This window comes from Cygnus atratus, chromosome Z, assembly GCF_013377495.2.
Source record: "Cygnus atratus isolate AKBS03 ecotype Queensland, Australia chromosome Z, CAtr_DNAZoo_HiC_assembly, whole genome shotgun sequence".
NCBI lineage: Eukaryota > Metazoa > Chordata > Aves > Anseriformes > Anatidae > Cygnus > Cygnus atratus.
Genome location: NC_066396.1, coordinates 68,650,938 through 68,666,612, shown reverse-complemented (window position 1 = coordinate 68,666,612; position 15,675 = coordinate 68,650,938). Strand labels below are relative to the sequence as shown.

The following is a 15,675-nucleotide window of genomic DNA, read 5'->3' as shown; positions in this document are numbered from 1 at the left end:
TCTGCGCAGAAGGTGTTGCTGCTGCTGTGTACTTAAAGGATGGGAGAAGGAAGTGCAACTGCCTATAGATGGACGGAGCAAAACCAAACAAGAAAACTAGCAATGCCATGGAGTAAACCAGAACTTCAAAGCTGTTGTGCAAGCCAACCCAAACAGTCTCTACTTTCCAAACAGTGAATCAGTGGGACTTAAAGGGCATATGAGCACCAAGACAACTCAGGCCAAGTCACTCTAACACAATCAAAACAGTTTTATTTTGGTCAAAATTAGGAAGGTTATTTCCTCCTCCCCTCCTGCTCTTCCAGAGCACGTTCCTGATGTGACAAAGGCCAAAATACAAGCTAAGCTTACAGCGTCTCTGCCTTGTAGGGGCCTTTTCACTCACCCATGCAGTTGTCCTCGGTCCTGCGAGCAGGCTATTTTGCTCAGCAGGACTGCCTTTGTGTTCACTGAAGAGATCCATTGATAATTAGAAGACAATAGCTTTGAGGAAATGCCCAGAGGCTAAGCAGTCACAGATTGGAGAAAAATATATTTTTTTTTAATCTCATTTTTTTTAAACGAATATAAAACACATTGTTATCAGGTAGATTATACAAACAGGAGCACTCAAGCTAATGGATGAGAGAATCTTTTCATGAGTAACTTGAAAGCACTGTTCTCTCTTCACAGGAAGATTGCAGGACTAAATTTCACATTTGCTACACAGCTTTGAGCTCCTTTTTCATTGTAACAGCTTGCCCACACAGACACATTTAGCTTTTTTGTTTAGGACTATGACCACAGGCCAGTCTGAATACTGTGACTATTCACTGAGAGGAATGCTGGATGCAGCCATGGTCCTTGCCAGCTTATTTCCCAATTCAGCAGAAACATGCGAAGACCTGTATGCAATATTAGTGTGCTCTTTCAGGCAAGGCATAACCTAGGATAAGTTTAGAAGTCTGTTGTGCAATGCTTGCTAAATGTCACCAGAGAAGCTGTCACCAGAAGCTGTGGCCGGCCCAGGACGCTTCAAACAATGGCAGGGCAGGAATGGAAAAATCTCTGAAAGCTTTAAGAAGTCAGGCGTTAAAACACCTTCCTCTCTCACTGCAGTGAGAAAATGTTGGCCGCCGCGTGTCTTACAGTTCAGTTAGACCACGTTGTGGATTCCATTTCTCTGCAAACCCGCAAAGATTTGGAAACCTGTTGAGATTTTCTCAGCATTTAGCATCTTACTGATCACTCGCACATGCCAGGTCCTTTCTGGGACTCTTGTCTTACCCACTAACCAGCCATACCTGTCCCTGCTTTAAAAAAGGGCTACAAGTGTATGCCCGATCTGACCAAAATGCAGTTTCCCCCTGCACAGTGGGGATAGCGTGGTATTTTACGCTTCCAAAACTGTCTACATGACAGCAATCTCATATATAGGTTCAGATACCCAAAAGAAATGTTTTCAAAACATCTGAGCTCTGTAATTTCAAGGCAGCACACTTGAATCCCTACTCATTTGTATTTCAGATATGCTGTTAGGAAATAACAGAAACAAGTTGAGTGAAAACAAGACAAGCCACTGAATAACGAAGCAGAGTCAAATTAATTCAATGATATACTTGAACTGTCAATCGTAAAAGCACTGATTTGGTTATGTAGGCCTGATTGACTTGGGGTAACCTTACGGAGCCCCTGTGCTACACCAAGGACCTCTCTCTTTCTCTCTCTCTCATCAGCAAGCTGCAAATAGTCCAGGGTTAACAACAAACCTCATTTTGTTTCTCCATCCTCCCTGGCACAGTAAGCCCTGAAGTGACAAATGAACTAACAGGTCCTCACCTGTCAGAAGAGCACCCTCACCATCCTCCATCCCCTGGCTTCACCCAGAGCAGGCTTCCCAAACCCTGCTGTGCAGGCAAAGCCAAAGCACCTGCAGCTGCAAAGGCAACAAAGCCACCAGGAGCAAGAAACAGTGGCACAAGCAGGCTGTACCACCATGGCTAAAGTGCCATTTCAACCTGGTCAAGAGGCTCTCCCTAGGTCATACCCACATCCAGCAGAAGTCCTATACACCCTACCTATATCAAGAAGAACAGTCCATGCCCTTCAGCCAACACGCTGAGGTCCTCTCCTTCCATGCCATAAGGAATGTCCAATAACAGTACAGTCTGGCTGAGTACAGGCTTCAATAAAAAAAAAAAGGTAAGTTTTGCATAAACTTTACTTTCTCCCTCTCAACAGAAAGCTGGGTCAGACTTCCCACCTCTGAAACAATTTGGGCACAGGATTTCAAAGGCACATGGTTTCAGCTTAGAACAAGTCCCTGGCATTAGGAGATTTTTTCTTCCTTAGACAGATGGCAAGTGCTCAACTCACATGAACATCCAGAATGCATCAACACCTTCCTTTACTTGAGCATTAAGCCAAAGACAGGACCACGGTGTCTTGGGACAAGATGCTGGCTCACTGCTGGAAAACGAGAAATTTCCAAGAGGGCGATAGCACTGGGAGAGAACTTGGCAAATTACCTCGACAGTTTCCAGAGAACATATTCAGAGGAAAAGGCATCCTGTTCACGACGTGGAGTTTCACAGGGAACCTGGAGGGATGCAGTTCTTCCCCTTCTGTCCAGTGAATTCATTTTTCCACTGAAGTGGCTCTAGCATGGGAATTGACACCCGCGATGCCACACCAACAGGCCTCTGGGCTGGCTGCAACTCTCAGCCCAGCAAAGAGGAACCACAGCCTCCCATTCTCAGGCTCTGAACCACGGGCATCTGCCTGTCTGAGGGACAACAATTAAGCACTCCAGTAGCTCTTTCGAACAGGCTAGAGGATGAAGGCTGCCTATATAAACCATGTGCCAGCCCATGCAACTGAGCCCTGGCTTTCTGCCACTTCTTCCAAACTGCAGCCTTTGTGTAGCTAGGAGTCATCCAGTTTGGGGTCTGACGGAAGAACGAGCACACCGCACCTGCAGCAAAATAATATCGTTCTTTCCACTCATCATAGTGCTATAATGGAGAACCACAACCCTCCATGCTACCAACAAGATACATCCAACCAATTCAAACTAGATTATTGATCGTTGAAACGGAGTATGTAGCTTCTCCAAGAACTGCTGGAATAACTTTTTCCAGAAATGGCATGTCTTTCCCCCTTTTGCCTTCCCAGGGTAAATACGCTTTGGAGTTCAAATAAACCTGCAAAGGCCTTGAGCCCAGTGTGGTGGTGTGGACACCACACTCAACACTGAGAGCATGCCCTGGTTCTACAGACCACCATCTGTCAGAATCCCCCAGAGGTCCTGCACCTGCAGGGAAGGGAAGGGGTGTACCTCCTCATGCCCTTGGAAGGCACAGCAGGGATCTTTCAGTGACAGCCAACTCAAAATTTCAGCAAGATGCCATAGGGATAAGAAGAAAATCACACATCACCTGCCATTACAGACAACCCTCTTGAAAAGCAGTTAAATAACACTCTTTTCCCTGGCTTTGTCTAAAGCTGAAGCCTCTTTTGTCCACTACTGTAGACTGCCCACGCCATCAACTGAACTGTGGATTAAAAAAACAAGAGCTACAGCAGAGAAATGCCAGCTCCGCAGCGTCTGTAAGCAAAGAGGGAAGAGAAATGTGTAGCAGCTAAAAACAGGAGAGCTTAGATGAAGACTCAGCCAGTCTGTAGGACCTGCACACCAGTGTCATGAATACTAAAGACATGGTACTTAACACCCTGCAGCAATTGTCTGCAGCAGTTTCTCCAATTTACTGCTTTCAAATTTATGCTTTACAAAGAGAAACCTTGTCAATTGTTTACCATCCTTCTCCAGCTGACCCAGGGTTACTGGGCAAAACAAAGAGCTATAGCTGACAGTATTCAGAGCAAAACAGCACAACACCAACCACAAGGTGGTCCCACCCCAGCCCTCGGTTTTAAGGAAACTCCACTAAAACTATTTGACATTCACTGTAAGCTTCCTCATAACCAAATCATCATCATGCCTGGGGAACCGAGCTAAATATTGTAAGTTTCCAGCCCTCAAATACCGTGCACAGTTCCCTGCATCGCTCCTGCGGGTTGCCTGCCCAGCACAGCGTGCACAACTTCACACATCGCAGTGTCAATGTCACATGTCAGTAACTAGTTTCTGAAAACCCAGGTAAACAACACAGAGGTCTCCTACAAAAAAAAAAAAAAAAAAAAAGGTCCTGCTAACACTTTTGCAAGTTTAGACGCGCACCAAAACAACTCCTCACACAAAGGAGAAATAGCAGAATCACATCTTCAGGTTTTAAAAAGAAGAATTTGAGTTAAATCAGCAGGGCAGACTGTAACAGAATTTAAGCCATAGTAGGACTCTATATGCCACGACCGTATTTTGTCAGAAAACAATGGTGTTGAAACAACAGGCTGGAATCCCTCACAAAACACCAAGATTTGGCGATGATCTGAACGTTACAGCATGGGGAAAGGACTTAATGCAGTCCTGAGGCCACAGGGTGCATTCACTGGGGGCACAGAGGTACAGTGCACGTGTATCGCACGCACATACAGACCAAATCAGTTTGCTCAGTGCCCTGGGATAAAAGAAAGAAAAATTTCCCTCCAGAACACACCAAAGTCTTTGAATGCATTAAGGAAAGAACAGCAGCATTTCCCATAAAACAAAATTCCTCCACTCGCTGACACAACCAGCATGCAGGAGGGCTGGACTCCCCAGGAGATGCAGTTCCTTTCACTGCCCCTCTCAGAAAGTGAATACAGAACATGAAAATGCAGGGAAAAAAATTAAATTGAAGAGACTAGAATAAAACACACAGTTAATCTTAATTACAATAGCACCCACCTACCTCCACTGCAGTTATAATTTTAAAAGAAACACCATGTACTGCTTAAACGTAAGCCGAATTATTAATATTTGTAACACAAGGTAAGTGCTCTTGCTCTTTTAACATGGGTAATTTCAACATTATTTAGCACATCTCAACACTTCACATCACCATGAAACACAACAAAACAAGGGAGGAAAGAAAAAGAGCAGTTGCCATGGTAACCCCTACCTCTCATTCCCATATTGCTCTGTTTCCAAAGTGCAGCACTGACAGAAGTGTACAAAACTACAGGACTCGAGTGAAAAACTGAGCTAGAAACAAGAATTTAAAAATAAATAAATCCAAAGAAACAAGCTCCTGGGCCAGCTGGATAAGTACACTCAATGTTTTCTTCAGCTTGTTTGTTGTGAGGGTATTGACGTGATCCGAAAACTAAAGGTAAATGATTCATACAAGGCAGACCAGAGGAAAAAATAAAACACCCACAGTATTTAAAGGAAGCCTCCCAGTTTAATGTGTTAATCTTTGTGCCACTTTTTGGAATCATCATTCCCATCTTATTACAAATTTCAAGTATTTTACAAAGCTTCCTGTCAAGAAAGTGGTGATTTCAATTCTACCACATTGGCTTGAGTCACTGATGAGACTCAGGCCTATACTTATCTTGAATTTAAGGAACTCCTTCACATGAATAAGTTCATATATAATTCATAGAAGTTGAACATTAACATTTAACTGGAGAACAGAAGCCTGCAATGTCAAAATGTTATATACAACACCTACAACTACAGCAGATCTTTCAACATGCAATAGCTCAGTTCACGAACCAATAAAAATCAGAATGTACCCCTGAAGTACTGAATTAGTGTAATATATCTCCATTATCCTTCCAGACTCGGGGGAAGGAAGAGGAGGAGGGCTTATTTTTAAAATAATCTACTTGCTCCTACTGAAGAATAACACTTGAATGAAAAATACAGTAGTTTCAAGAAACCTCAAGACACTTGCCAAAAGAGGAGCTATTCTTGATAGAAGAAAAGATAAGAGGGATAGAATAAAGGAGGTCTGAACCAGCATAGACATGAGGATACTTAACTGTCTTGAAGGGTATTTTTAACGTTACGGTATTTTTACCTGCTACTTCAGCCTATTTACGACCAAGGATTTGGCTGGGGAGGTCTGATGGGTCCAGCTGCTACTGGGAAAATGAGGCAGTGGTTAACTTCTTTTCATCATCATTAAAAAGGGAAACTACAGTTAAGGCAGTCAATGGCACAGAAACCAAAGCAAGAATTGCTTCACTTGGTATTGTTCACACAGGAAAGCCATCTTCACACAAGAGAAAAAAACAACAAAAGGAAACCATAAGAGGAATAGATGCTGTGTTTCAATTCAAAAGCTCTTTTCTCAAAACTTACAGCTCTTAGGATTTATATTACAATGAAAGCCTGTCTCCTCCCTGCAATGGCACAAACAGCATATTCCCTCCCTGTGCCTCCCACAACATATTGAATATTTCACTTTTTTGGAAGGTTGTGCCTCTCTTCCACCATACCTCCTCACTTTGGGTCGCCCACTTGGTTTCTCATTCAGCATCAACTATTTGCACAGTTAAATCTCCCCAAAATCCAGGCATCAAACATAATTGTGAGTGCCATTTCCTCAAGTTGTAACTCCAACCCCTTCTATGATAGTGTGGTAATTACTTTCTTGAAGGGCTGTTGTTGACACCAATGACAGTTCTCCAGGAGTGGATGAAGATGTGCTGCACACAACTCATACATTCAGGCCAGGAACAACTATCCCAGTCTGATACTATGGCACCAGTACATGCAATGGCCTCTGTCGCCTCCCGGAATTTCTGCATCAACTTGCAGAACTATCTAGAGAGCTTTAAATTCCCTAAATATTTGTGAATATCCATGAAGTCTGAAATCCCCCTTTCCAGTCCTCCATATAAACACTGTTTTCAGAAGCAGTTAACATGAAAAAGCTGTTTTTCTTTTTCAGGTCATGCTACTCAACCCACACCTTTGCTTCACATTTAAAGGCTATTTTTGTAGCAGATACAGTCCAGGATGCTAACCCTAAACACCTTACCCTGCAAATTGTGTTTGTAATGATTTACACTTTGGCATCTTAAGTAAGCTCTGAAGAAAACCTTTCATCTCACAAGAGGTATTTTCGATCCTGAAAGAAAGAAGACCTACAGTCTCACAGAGGACTAGAATCACAGAGACATAAAATGGTTTGGGTTGGAAGGGACCTTAAAGCCCATCCAGTTCCAATCCCCCTGCCATAGGCAGGCATGCCACCCACTAGATCAGGTTGCTCAGGGCCTCATCCAACCTGGTCTTGAACACCTCCAGGGATGGGGCATTCTCTGGGCGACCTGGTCCACTGCTTTACCACCCTGTTAAATAATTTCTTCCTAATACCTAATCTACACCTACTATCTCTCAGTTTAAAGCCATCACTCCTTGCCCTATCACTGCACCCTGTGACAAAGCGTCCCTCTCCAGCTTTCCTGTAGGCCCCCTTTAGGTACTGGCAGGTCTCTGTAAGGCCTCCCCAGAGCCTTCTCCAGGCTGAACAACCCCAACTCCCTCAGCCTGTCTTCACAGGAGAGGTGCTCCAGCCCTCTGATCATCCTCATGGCCCTCCTCTGGACTTGTTCTAATAATTCCATGTTCTTTTTGTGATGGGGGCCCCAGAAGTGAACGCAGTGCTCCAGGTGGGGTCTCACAGGAGCAGAGTAGAGGAGGAGAATCACCTCCCTCACCCTGCTGGCCACGCTGCTTTTGATGCAGCCCAGGATGCGGTTGGCTTTCTAGGCTGCAGGTGCACATTGTTAGCTCGTGTCAAGATTCTCATCAACCAGCACCCCCAGGTCCTTCTCCTCAGGGCTGCTCCCAATCCATTCTTCACCCAGCCTGTATTTGTGCTTGGGATTGCCCTGGCTCAGACGCAGGACCTTGCACATGGCCTTGTTGAACTTCATGAGGTTCACACAGGCCCACTTCTCAGGCCTGCCCACGTCCCTCTGGACGGCATCCCTTCCCTCCAATGTGTTGACTGCACCACACAGCTTGGTGTCATCAGCAAACCTGCTGAGGGTGCACTCGATACCACTGAGTCTTTTCATTCTATACCCAGATACTTCCCACATGCCCTCTTCATACTTGGAGGAGTCTTAGCAATTTCCTTGTATTCTGCTGTCTTCTTTTGAAGCTCCCAAAGATTTCAGCACTGAGGAAGTATTCTCCTTCAAAACACTTAAGGAACTGGTTAGTAGAGCACTTCTATACTCACTGCTTAACAGAGCATACCAGTTCTTATCTCCACATGCTACAGAGAAAGTACTGCAGAAAAAGGACAGTGTCATTTCCTGAGTTACGTCATGACAAACCAAGGCATTCAAACATGACACATTCTGCCAAGTCAAAAATGCAAAGAGGAACAGAGATTTTTTTGCTACCTAATCTCACACTTAAACTGGATTTCCTTACCAGTGTAATCCAATACTACCCTACAGAACAACATACTCCTCCTACTTTAACACAAGAAGTTCAAATCATTCAGTTTCTCCTAAGCATCTGTGTTTAGCAAAGTATTCAGAATGCCTCCAGCAATCTTCTGTCTGCAAAACCTCCAGGGACTGATTAAATTGTGGTCAACTCAATTTTTTTTTCTCATTTCGAGTTGCTTCAGATCTTAAACTATCCTGTTTTTACATAGCAGGTGGCATGAAATCTCTACCATACATGTGTTATTAAAAAAGTCACTAAGCAGATAAACAGTACTAGCATACTGTATAATCCTAATCCTACTTCCACATAAATCATTCAGACTAAATCATTTAAATAGGAAAAAAGAAACAAAGACATACAGAAAAATACAAACACACTCTTTTATATCTATATTCACATATACATGTGAATATGCATACATGAATATGTATATATGCAAACGCACATTCTTCCAGATTCAAGAGAATAAAAATACTTAAAATAACACAGGAAGTGAAATGAGGGGTCGATTCTAGTCTATTGAGTTACAGACTTGATGGGACTTCCACAAGTGAGGTGTCAGTGGGACACAATACAATTTAAAGGGAAGAATACTGTATGCACACCTAGAAGAAAAAAAGAAGTAGGCTTCCAGCAAGTTCCCTATCACACTGTGATAACGTAAAGATTAGTTTTTGCTCTTTGCTTGGGTGTGTTTCCTAACAGCCTTCCTCACAACTTTAAAGCACCATCAAGCAAAAAGACTGGAAAAAAGAAAAGAAAAAAGGAACAAGAGGTGATCAGAAGACATCATTTTGTCATTTAGAAGGGCTGTATGCTAGACACACATCCTGTTCTTTCCCCATGCTGCAGTTGAGTCAAAGTAAATACACAAAGGTAACTTACTCATCTGGTTTCGATAGGCGTTGCAAAAGCAGTTTCTCCAAAGGGGTTTACCCAATCAGGCAGGGACTTTGAGCCAGCTCAGGATGGACCTCAAGGGCAGCAAGTGGCCCGGAAAGATGACAATTTGACGTGATGAAATGCAGCATTAGAAACAACTTTGGGAGACATGTAACATAACCAAAACACAAAAGTAATCTGGGGACAACCTGAGTCAAAGATAGGTCAGGAAAATGCTGACACCTGAGAAAAAAGCTCCAAAGGCAGGAAGAGAATCAGATTTCTGATGGGATAGTAAGCAGAAAAAGCAACATTGTAGATGAGTTCTAAAGCGTACATAATAAAAGAGGAGAAAACAGTCAAGCCAGGAGGAGCTTCCCCCAAAAGAGCACTCACTGAAAACGATGCAGGAAAATTCCTTATCCTTGGACTTGGAAATCAGAACAAGAAAGAGGGAAAAAAGAATAAAAGGCAACACTAGAAACATCTGTTACGAGCTTTCAAGAGGAGAATGAAAGCTAAAACCACTGCATGTCATCCTGCACTGGACAATAAGCAGGACGCCCCACCTCAGGACCAGCATCTTTGCTTAGGTTAGTCAATGTCCATCACATGTAACAGGTCCCTTGTTGTAAGGCAACTGCCAATGCAACATGGCTGTTTAGTGGGGTTATTTCATGTAGGAAACCCCAGGATACTACGCCTAATGCTACCACAGGTTATTTTAGGAAAACATTGACATAAAAACAAAATCACTACTTAAAAAAAAAGTGCTGATGACTAAACCCAAAGGAGCACAGAGTAATCACACAGAGAGATGTGCGTCACTGGGGGAGATGTGCTACATCCGACTTTAATACAAACTCCTACATCTAGAAACAAGGAATGCACACCACCTCTGGAGAAAGGGAGGTGGCTACCACAATGCACTGACTCCCAGAAAGAAACCGGACCTGAGCTGTGGGGAGTGCACACAAATATCTTGGAAAGTAGGGTCAGAAGAAAAGGATCAGAAAGGCACTTCGTGCCTTTGTAGACACAAAGTACTGACCTCGCCTCTGATTGAAACAGTCCATCCAACTTTTTAAAGAAAATGCTGTTAAGGGACTCAAGTACAGTGCTTGGAAAATGCTTTACAAGGAAAGCCTTAGAGTTCAATGTGCTTTGTTTATCAGAAAAAAATAACTAGTCAGGCATTCATCTCCCACATAACTGCAAGAATGAATAGAAGGCTTTTTAGACCCTTTACACAGTACAGTAAGAACTATGGTCCGTGGGAAACTCACCAGAGGAAGACTGAAAAAATTTCTTGCAAGAGGAAAGGAACCAGAGGGTATAAGCCTAGAAGGTGGCTGAGGAATACCTGAACATTTTAAAAATAAGTAATACTAGATGAAAGATTGTCTGGAAAGAAAACCTGCAGAGAACAAGCTGCAGCCCTCAGCTACTCCACAACATGATGGATTGATGAGCACCTTCTTTATTGCTTTTGTCATTTAACACCACGTCGGACCCAGGCAGTGACAGAGATGATATATAAACGTGCTGTGCAAAGCCTGGTATTGGATTACTGGCTTTAACATTTTCTGCAGCAAGTTATTTCCCACCTAATTTAGTTCCTGGACTCAAATGTAGGTCTACTCCATCAACACAAAATATAGCTTCCGGCTACACGAGCTGTGCTCATCCTTGCAAAGTTCCCCATACGTTCCTTTGCATCACTGATGGTGACAATGACATTTTTCTCTGAAGCACTGTCAGAGGGAGAAGGTGAAAAGAAAAGAAATTCTCTTCAATGCAAAATGGATTATCCTCCAAATGCAGACTGGTAAATAAATTGCATCTTTCCGTCTGTCAGTCAGTGTTCCCAGCTTTTTTCCCAACATATGTTTTAGCTTGACCAGAACTGAGCTAAGTTTCTGTCTCAGAGTTTCTTTTGGAGTTTTATTTATTTATTTATTTATTTATTTTGGGGGGGGGGGTTGTCTTATTTTTATTTTTTGACTTTGTGTTTGTTCCTCAGATGGATTCAGAGCTACATGGCTCAATGTAAGTTTTAAATGCAGCAGTCACATCTACACAGCAACACGTCAACCACAAACTCACATCACACCTCAACATCAAACACCTATTGTTGCACCGAAAGGCCTCACCACTGACAAGGAACATGCTACAGAACAAAGAAAGCTAGTACTGAAAATTAAAACTGATTGTGGGATAGAAGCAAGATTTTACTGTGGTTTTACCTCCTTGCAGCTTTTATTTTTAGTTTAAAATGCAACAAAAGCAAGCCAAGCTCACTGGAAGACAGAATAATTTGTTTTTCTTTTGAACTGCAATCATTAAGACCTTCTGGGGAATCTCATAGATCATTCACTTCCCTCAAAACTAAGCTGAACCAAACCAGCAGGGTCAAGGATGTTCCAGCTGCCTGACCCAAGCACAGAATTAACCAGAAAGGATGAGAGTTCAAGGGGATCACTCCTCTTCCCTGTATTCCCTGCTGCTGTCTCCACATCTCTGAAGAGAGAAACCGGCTATGGGTCCAACTCCCACATTCAAACTAAACCAGGATCAGAATACTTACTCACCCTCCCTATTCCACTCCAATTAGACAGAGCAGTCTTCAAGTGGAAGAGATGCCATTCAGAAGATGTCCAGAATGTGCATCTCCAGACCACTGCAGAGATGCTGTCCGAACATCTCCCTGTTCTCCTAAACCAGCAAGACACAGCGTGCCTTGCCCATGTCTGGGACGTGCATATTTGAATTACAGCAGCTTCGCCTAAAAAAAATCCTTTATGGCTACGTTTTTAAGGGAGGGGTTTACGACAAACTTAACTCCAGTTCACCATTTGCATTGCATTCTGCAAAAGTTGAAGTGCTGTCAGACAACAGTGGAACCAACCTAGGAGAAACAGGAATTTCTGTGCCTTGGAGTAAGTTTGGAGGTTCTGCTTAGAATACAAAGCCTTAAAACAAAAACAACAAGGATGCTATTTCCCTAAGGATGCTATTTCCCTACTTCACTTAATGCTTTCATGTCCAGACAAGCACCTTATCTGCTTGAATGACATTTTCTTAGTAAAAGTGGGTAAAAAATTTACAAAAAAGACCCTAACAGCGTCTTCCAATAAATGCTCTAGTAAAAGAGATAAAAATAACCTAAAAATGACTAAATAATTCTGTTTAATTTGCCAACCAACTTGCTTATTACTTAAATCCCTTACATTTTACCTTTGGCTAAAATAAATCAACTTGATTTCACATTAGAAAGATTTATGGTACTAAAAGAATTTGTAGCCTCCAGAACATACAGGTCATAGGATCGTCCACAAATCTTCCTACACACAATTTTTTTTTAAAAAATGATATATATAAAAAAAAGCATTGTGATGAGAGTGTATTTATTGGTAGATAGATATAAATCTAAAACTCCAAATTCAGTATTTGCTCAAAAGAAACCAAACAAACAATTTTTGAGTGTATGAAATTAACGCCACTACTCATAATAACTCAGCTGTCCTTGTTTCATATATAGACATTACGTATTGAATAGATTTATGTATTGAACTTGTAGGATGCACACATACATGTACAGGAAAACTAGCCACTTAACGCGCTTCTTCCCTGACAAGCCTGAGGAAATTCAAAACACACTCAAAACTGAAAGGACCAGGCTTTGGAAAGCAAGATGAATACAAGAGAGTCATTGTTCTTGTTGCAATCAAAACATCACTTATTCTTTCACATACACATACTTATCAAAGGAAGTGACAGCTACAGTGTAAAGTGGCAAGAAAAATAAAGAGTCATTTAGAAAGGGTTTATGGAAAACAAATGTGAAGAAAAAAAAAAGGGCAAACAGATCTGCAAGCCTGGTTGACTGAGATTAAACTAAATATGTGCACAAAAGCATAAGACAGTAACATCTTGAAACTCAACTTAGTCCACATGGGAAGACTACCAGCTTCCACCTAAAACATCACTTACAAAAATACCTATGTGGCTCCAGCAGGACAGCTGCAATTCTTCCCAGATGTGCCTCCCTTCTCGTGCAAAGTTCTGGCGACAGCACTGCAGGCCCTGTGCTGGAGAGGTGAGCTTCACCTTAAAACAGAGGGGTTAGATGCAGGATGCTCTGTGCCTTATGTGAAGAGCATCGGAGCATCTCTCCTCTGTATTTTTCAGACTCTGCATGAAGAAAGGGGAAGAAGCGCTCATCTTGGCCCACACAGCCAGAAATGTGTTAAGCATTCATTATACTTTCCTGTATTTTGGTGAACAGCCACATAACCCGTGTGGGCACGTGCCAGTCCGTGCTGAGTAGTTTGGTAGGTTTACTGAAAAACTCCATAGACCAGAAAATGCACATACACAAGATGTCATTTTCACAAGGCCAAAAGCATGATTGCAATTAAAATTCAAATCCAGGACATTTAGGCCATACAACTGCTCAAAGCAATGACTGGCAAGCTCTCTCCCCCCTGCCCCTTTACTTTGGAGGAGTCTTATCTGCAGCTTGCTCAATTCTCTTCAAAGTCTGGAAACTTTCAGTTTGGTCCAGACCAGTTTTGACCAAGACACAAGGAGCATCAGGTGACTGAGCACCTGACAACAGAGGATTTGTAAGAGAAGCTGTTGCAAATCCACCCAGAAAAAGGCCACAGAGCAGCTTCATTTTGAAGCCTGCACGCCATTCATCGAAAGGAGCCCAGCTAAATAGGAGATCAGCTCAGCTGCAATTACACCTGTAATCCCAGTCTCTCTGGGGAGGAGAAAGAGGAGATAACTATTATCCACCAAGTTTTTCAGTCCACCGCAAACATTTCCTTCACTAAAAGCAGGGTGGGTTATTTTTGATTTTTTGATCGATGTGGCATTCCTAAGAGATCACCCTTTTATTACTTTCTAAAGAACAATGATCAAATTCCACTAGTAAAAGCAAACGTGACAGGGAGGTAATTATTAAACAGAATTTACTTCAAATACCATTCGAGAAAACGCATTAGCGTTCATTAAATAACCCAGAAAGAGCGAGTTGCCAGGCTGCTTAACGAGGCACCGCGATCTGCACACAGCCGTCAAAAGCAGCCCCAGTCAGCAGATAACACATCAGGTATTTGTGAAATCCATCGTTTAGCAGCGAGTTACCAGAAAAGAGAAACACAGTGAGGTGCGCAGCCGATTGAAAACAGCAGAAACAAAGCAAAAAAGAAGAAAACAGAGTTTTTTCACATAAGGACACACGTGTGTCCTGTGATATTACGCTCTTTGCTATATGGAGATGCGCATACCCTGTGATATTGCAGGTATTTCCCCCCAGATTTTGAGCAGGGAATGTCAGGGAATGGCTAACGAAGGCTGCGAATATTTTTCTCTCCCTGGCTACCTCTCGCACACACTTGTTTAGGCTGGAGGCTTCAGACGGAGGTTTTTTAGAGGCAACATCTGAGCCGATGTGGCTTGGCAGCAACTCCTTAACGCGCCATCCTGAGGGCAGAAACCCCTCGGAGGAGCCATCCTGGAAAGCGAAGGAAGGGAGCAACCACTCCGGACATCCAGCTTCCAAAACTAGGAAAACACCCCCAATTCGAGCCGGAGGAAGCCGGGGGGGGGGGGGGGGGGGGCGGTGGTATTTTCAAGGCTGTGTTTTGATAAAAAGCGGGCCGAGCTGCGATAAAGCCTCTGCTGCGAGGCACCCAGCACCCCCGCGGGCACCTCCCGGTGCCTCGCAGCAGAGCAATCGCGGGACAGGGCAGCGCTGAAACACTCCAAACACCCCCAAAAACCTTCCCCACCACCACCCCCTATTTACTCGCACCCCCACCCCTTACCCTCGCACTGGTAGCCGGCCAGCCCCCAGATGAAGTCGGTGCAGTAGTGGCAGAAGGTGGGCTTGGTCAGGGTCACCCTGCGGAAGCCGTGACCCGGCGGCACGGCGGACGGCGCCCAGCCGCGGCACCGCCCGCCCAGCACCGGGCTGGAGCCCGGGCTGCCGCCGCGCACCGACCGGCTCCCGTCCGCCATGCCCGGCTCCTCGCAGCCCGGCACCGGCCGCCGCTCGCCCTCGCTTCCGCCCCAAGCGGCGGCGGCGGCGGCATGGGGCGGGCGGAGGCGGCGCCCCGACAAGGGGCCTCTCCGTGAGGCGCCGCGCCGCCGCCTGCCGGCCGCCCGGCAGAGCGGGGCCTGCCGGGGGGGGAACCCGGGGGAGAGCCCAGCCCAGAGGAGCCGGCCTACCCCTGGGGCAAGGCACCGTTCGTCAAAATCACCGTCCAAAAAAAAAAATTAAAAAAAAATCCCCCCCCAAAACCCGTTTAGAAACTGCATCAGCGAGGCGGAGGAGCCCTGCTCGCGGAGAGGCCTCGCTGCGGCTCGGTGTGTGACATAAAGCTGTGAGATGCTTGTTCAAGAGTCCCAGTTTCTTGCTGTCTCATTAAGCCGGGCAGTTT

At 44.2% G+C, this 15,675-nt stretch overlaps 1 protein-coding gene across 1 annotated transcript in view; it reads right to left on the bottom strand.

Annotated features, from left to right (window-relative positions):
- The window catches only part of DGKQ (diacylglycerol kinase theta), a 92,918-nt gene extending 77,641 nt beyond the window's left edge, over nt 1-15,277 (bottom strand). Inside the window, exon 1 of the mRNA XM_035562976.2 lies at nt 15,061-15,277. Within this exon, the coding sequence (XP_035418869.1) occupies nt 15,061-15,253 (193 nt within the window). The 5' untranslated portion in view covers nt 15,254-15,277. The remainder of the gene's footprint in view (nt 1-15,060) is intronic.
- Nucleotides 15,278-15,675: the final 398 nt, after the last annotated feature.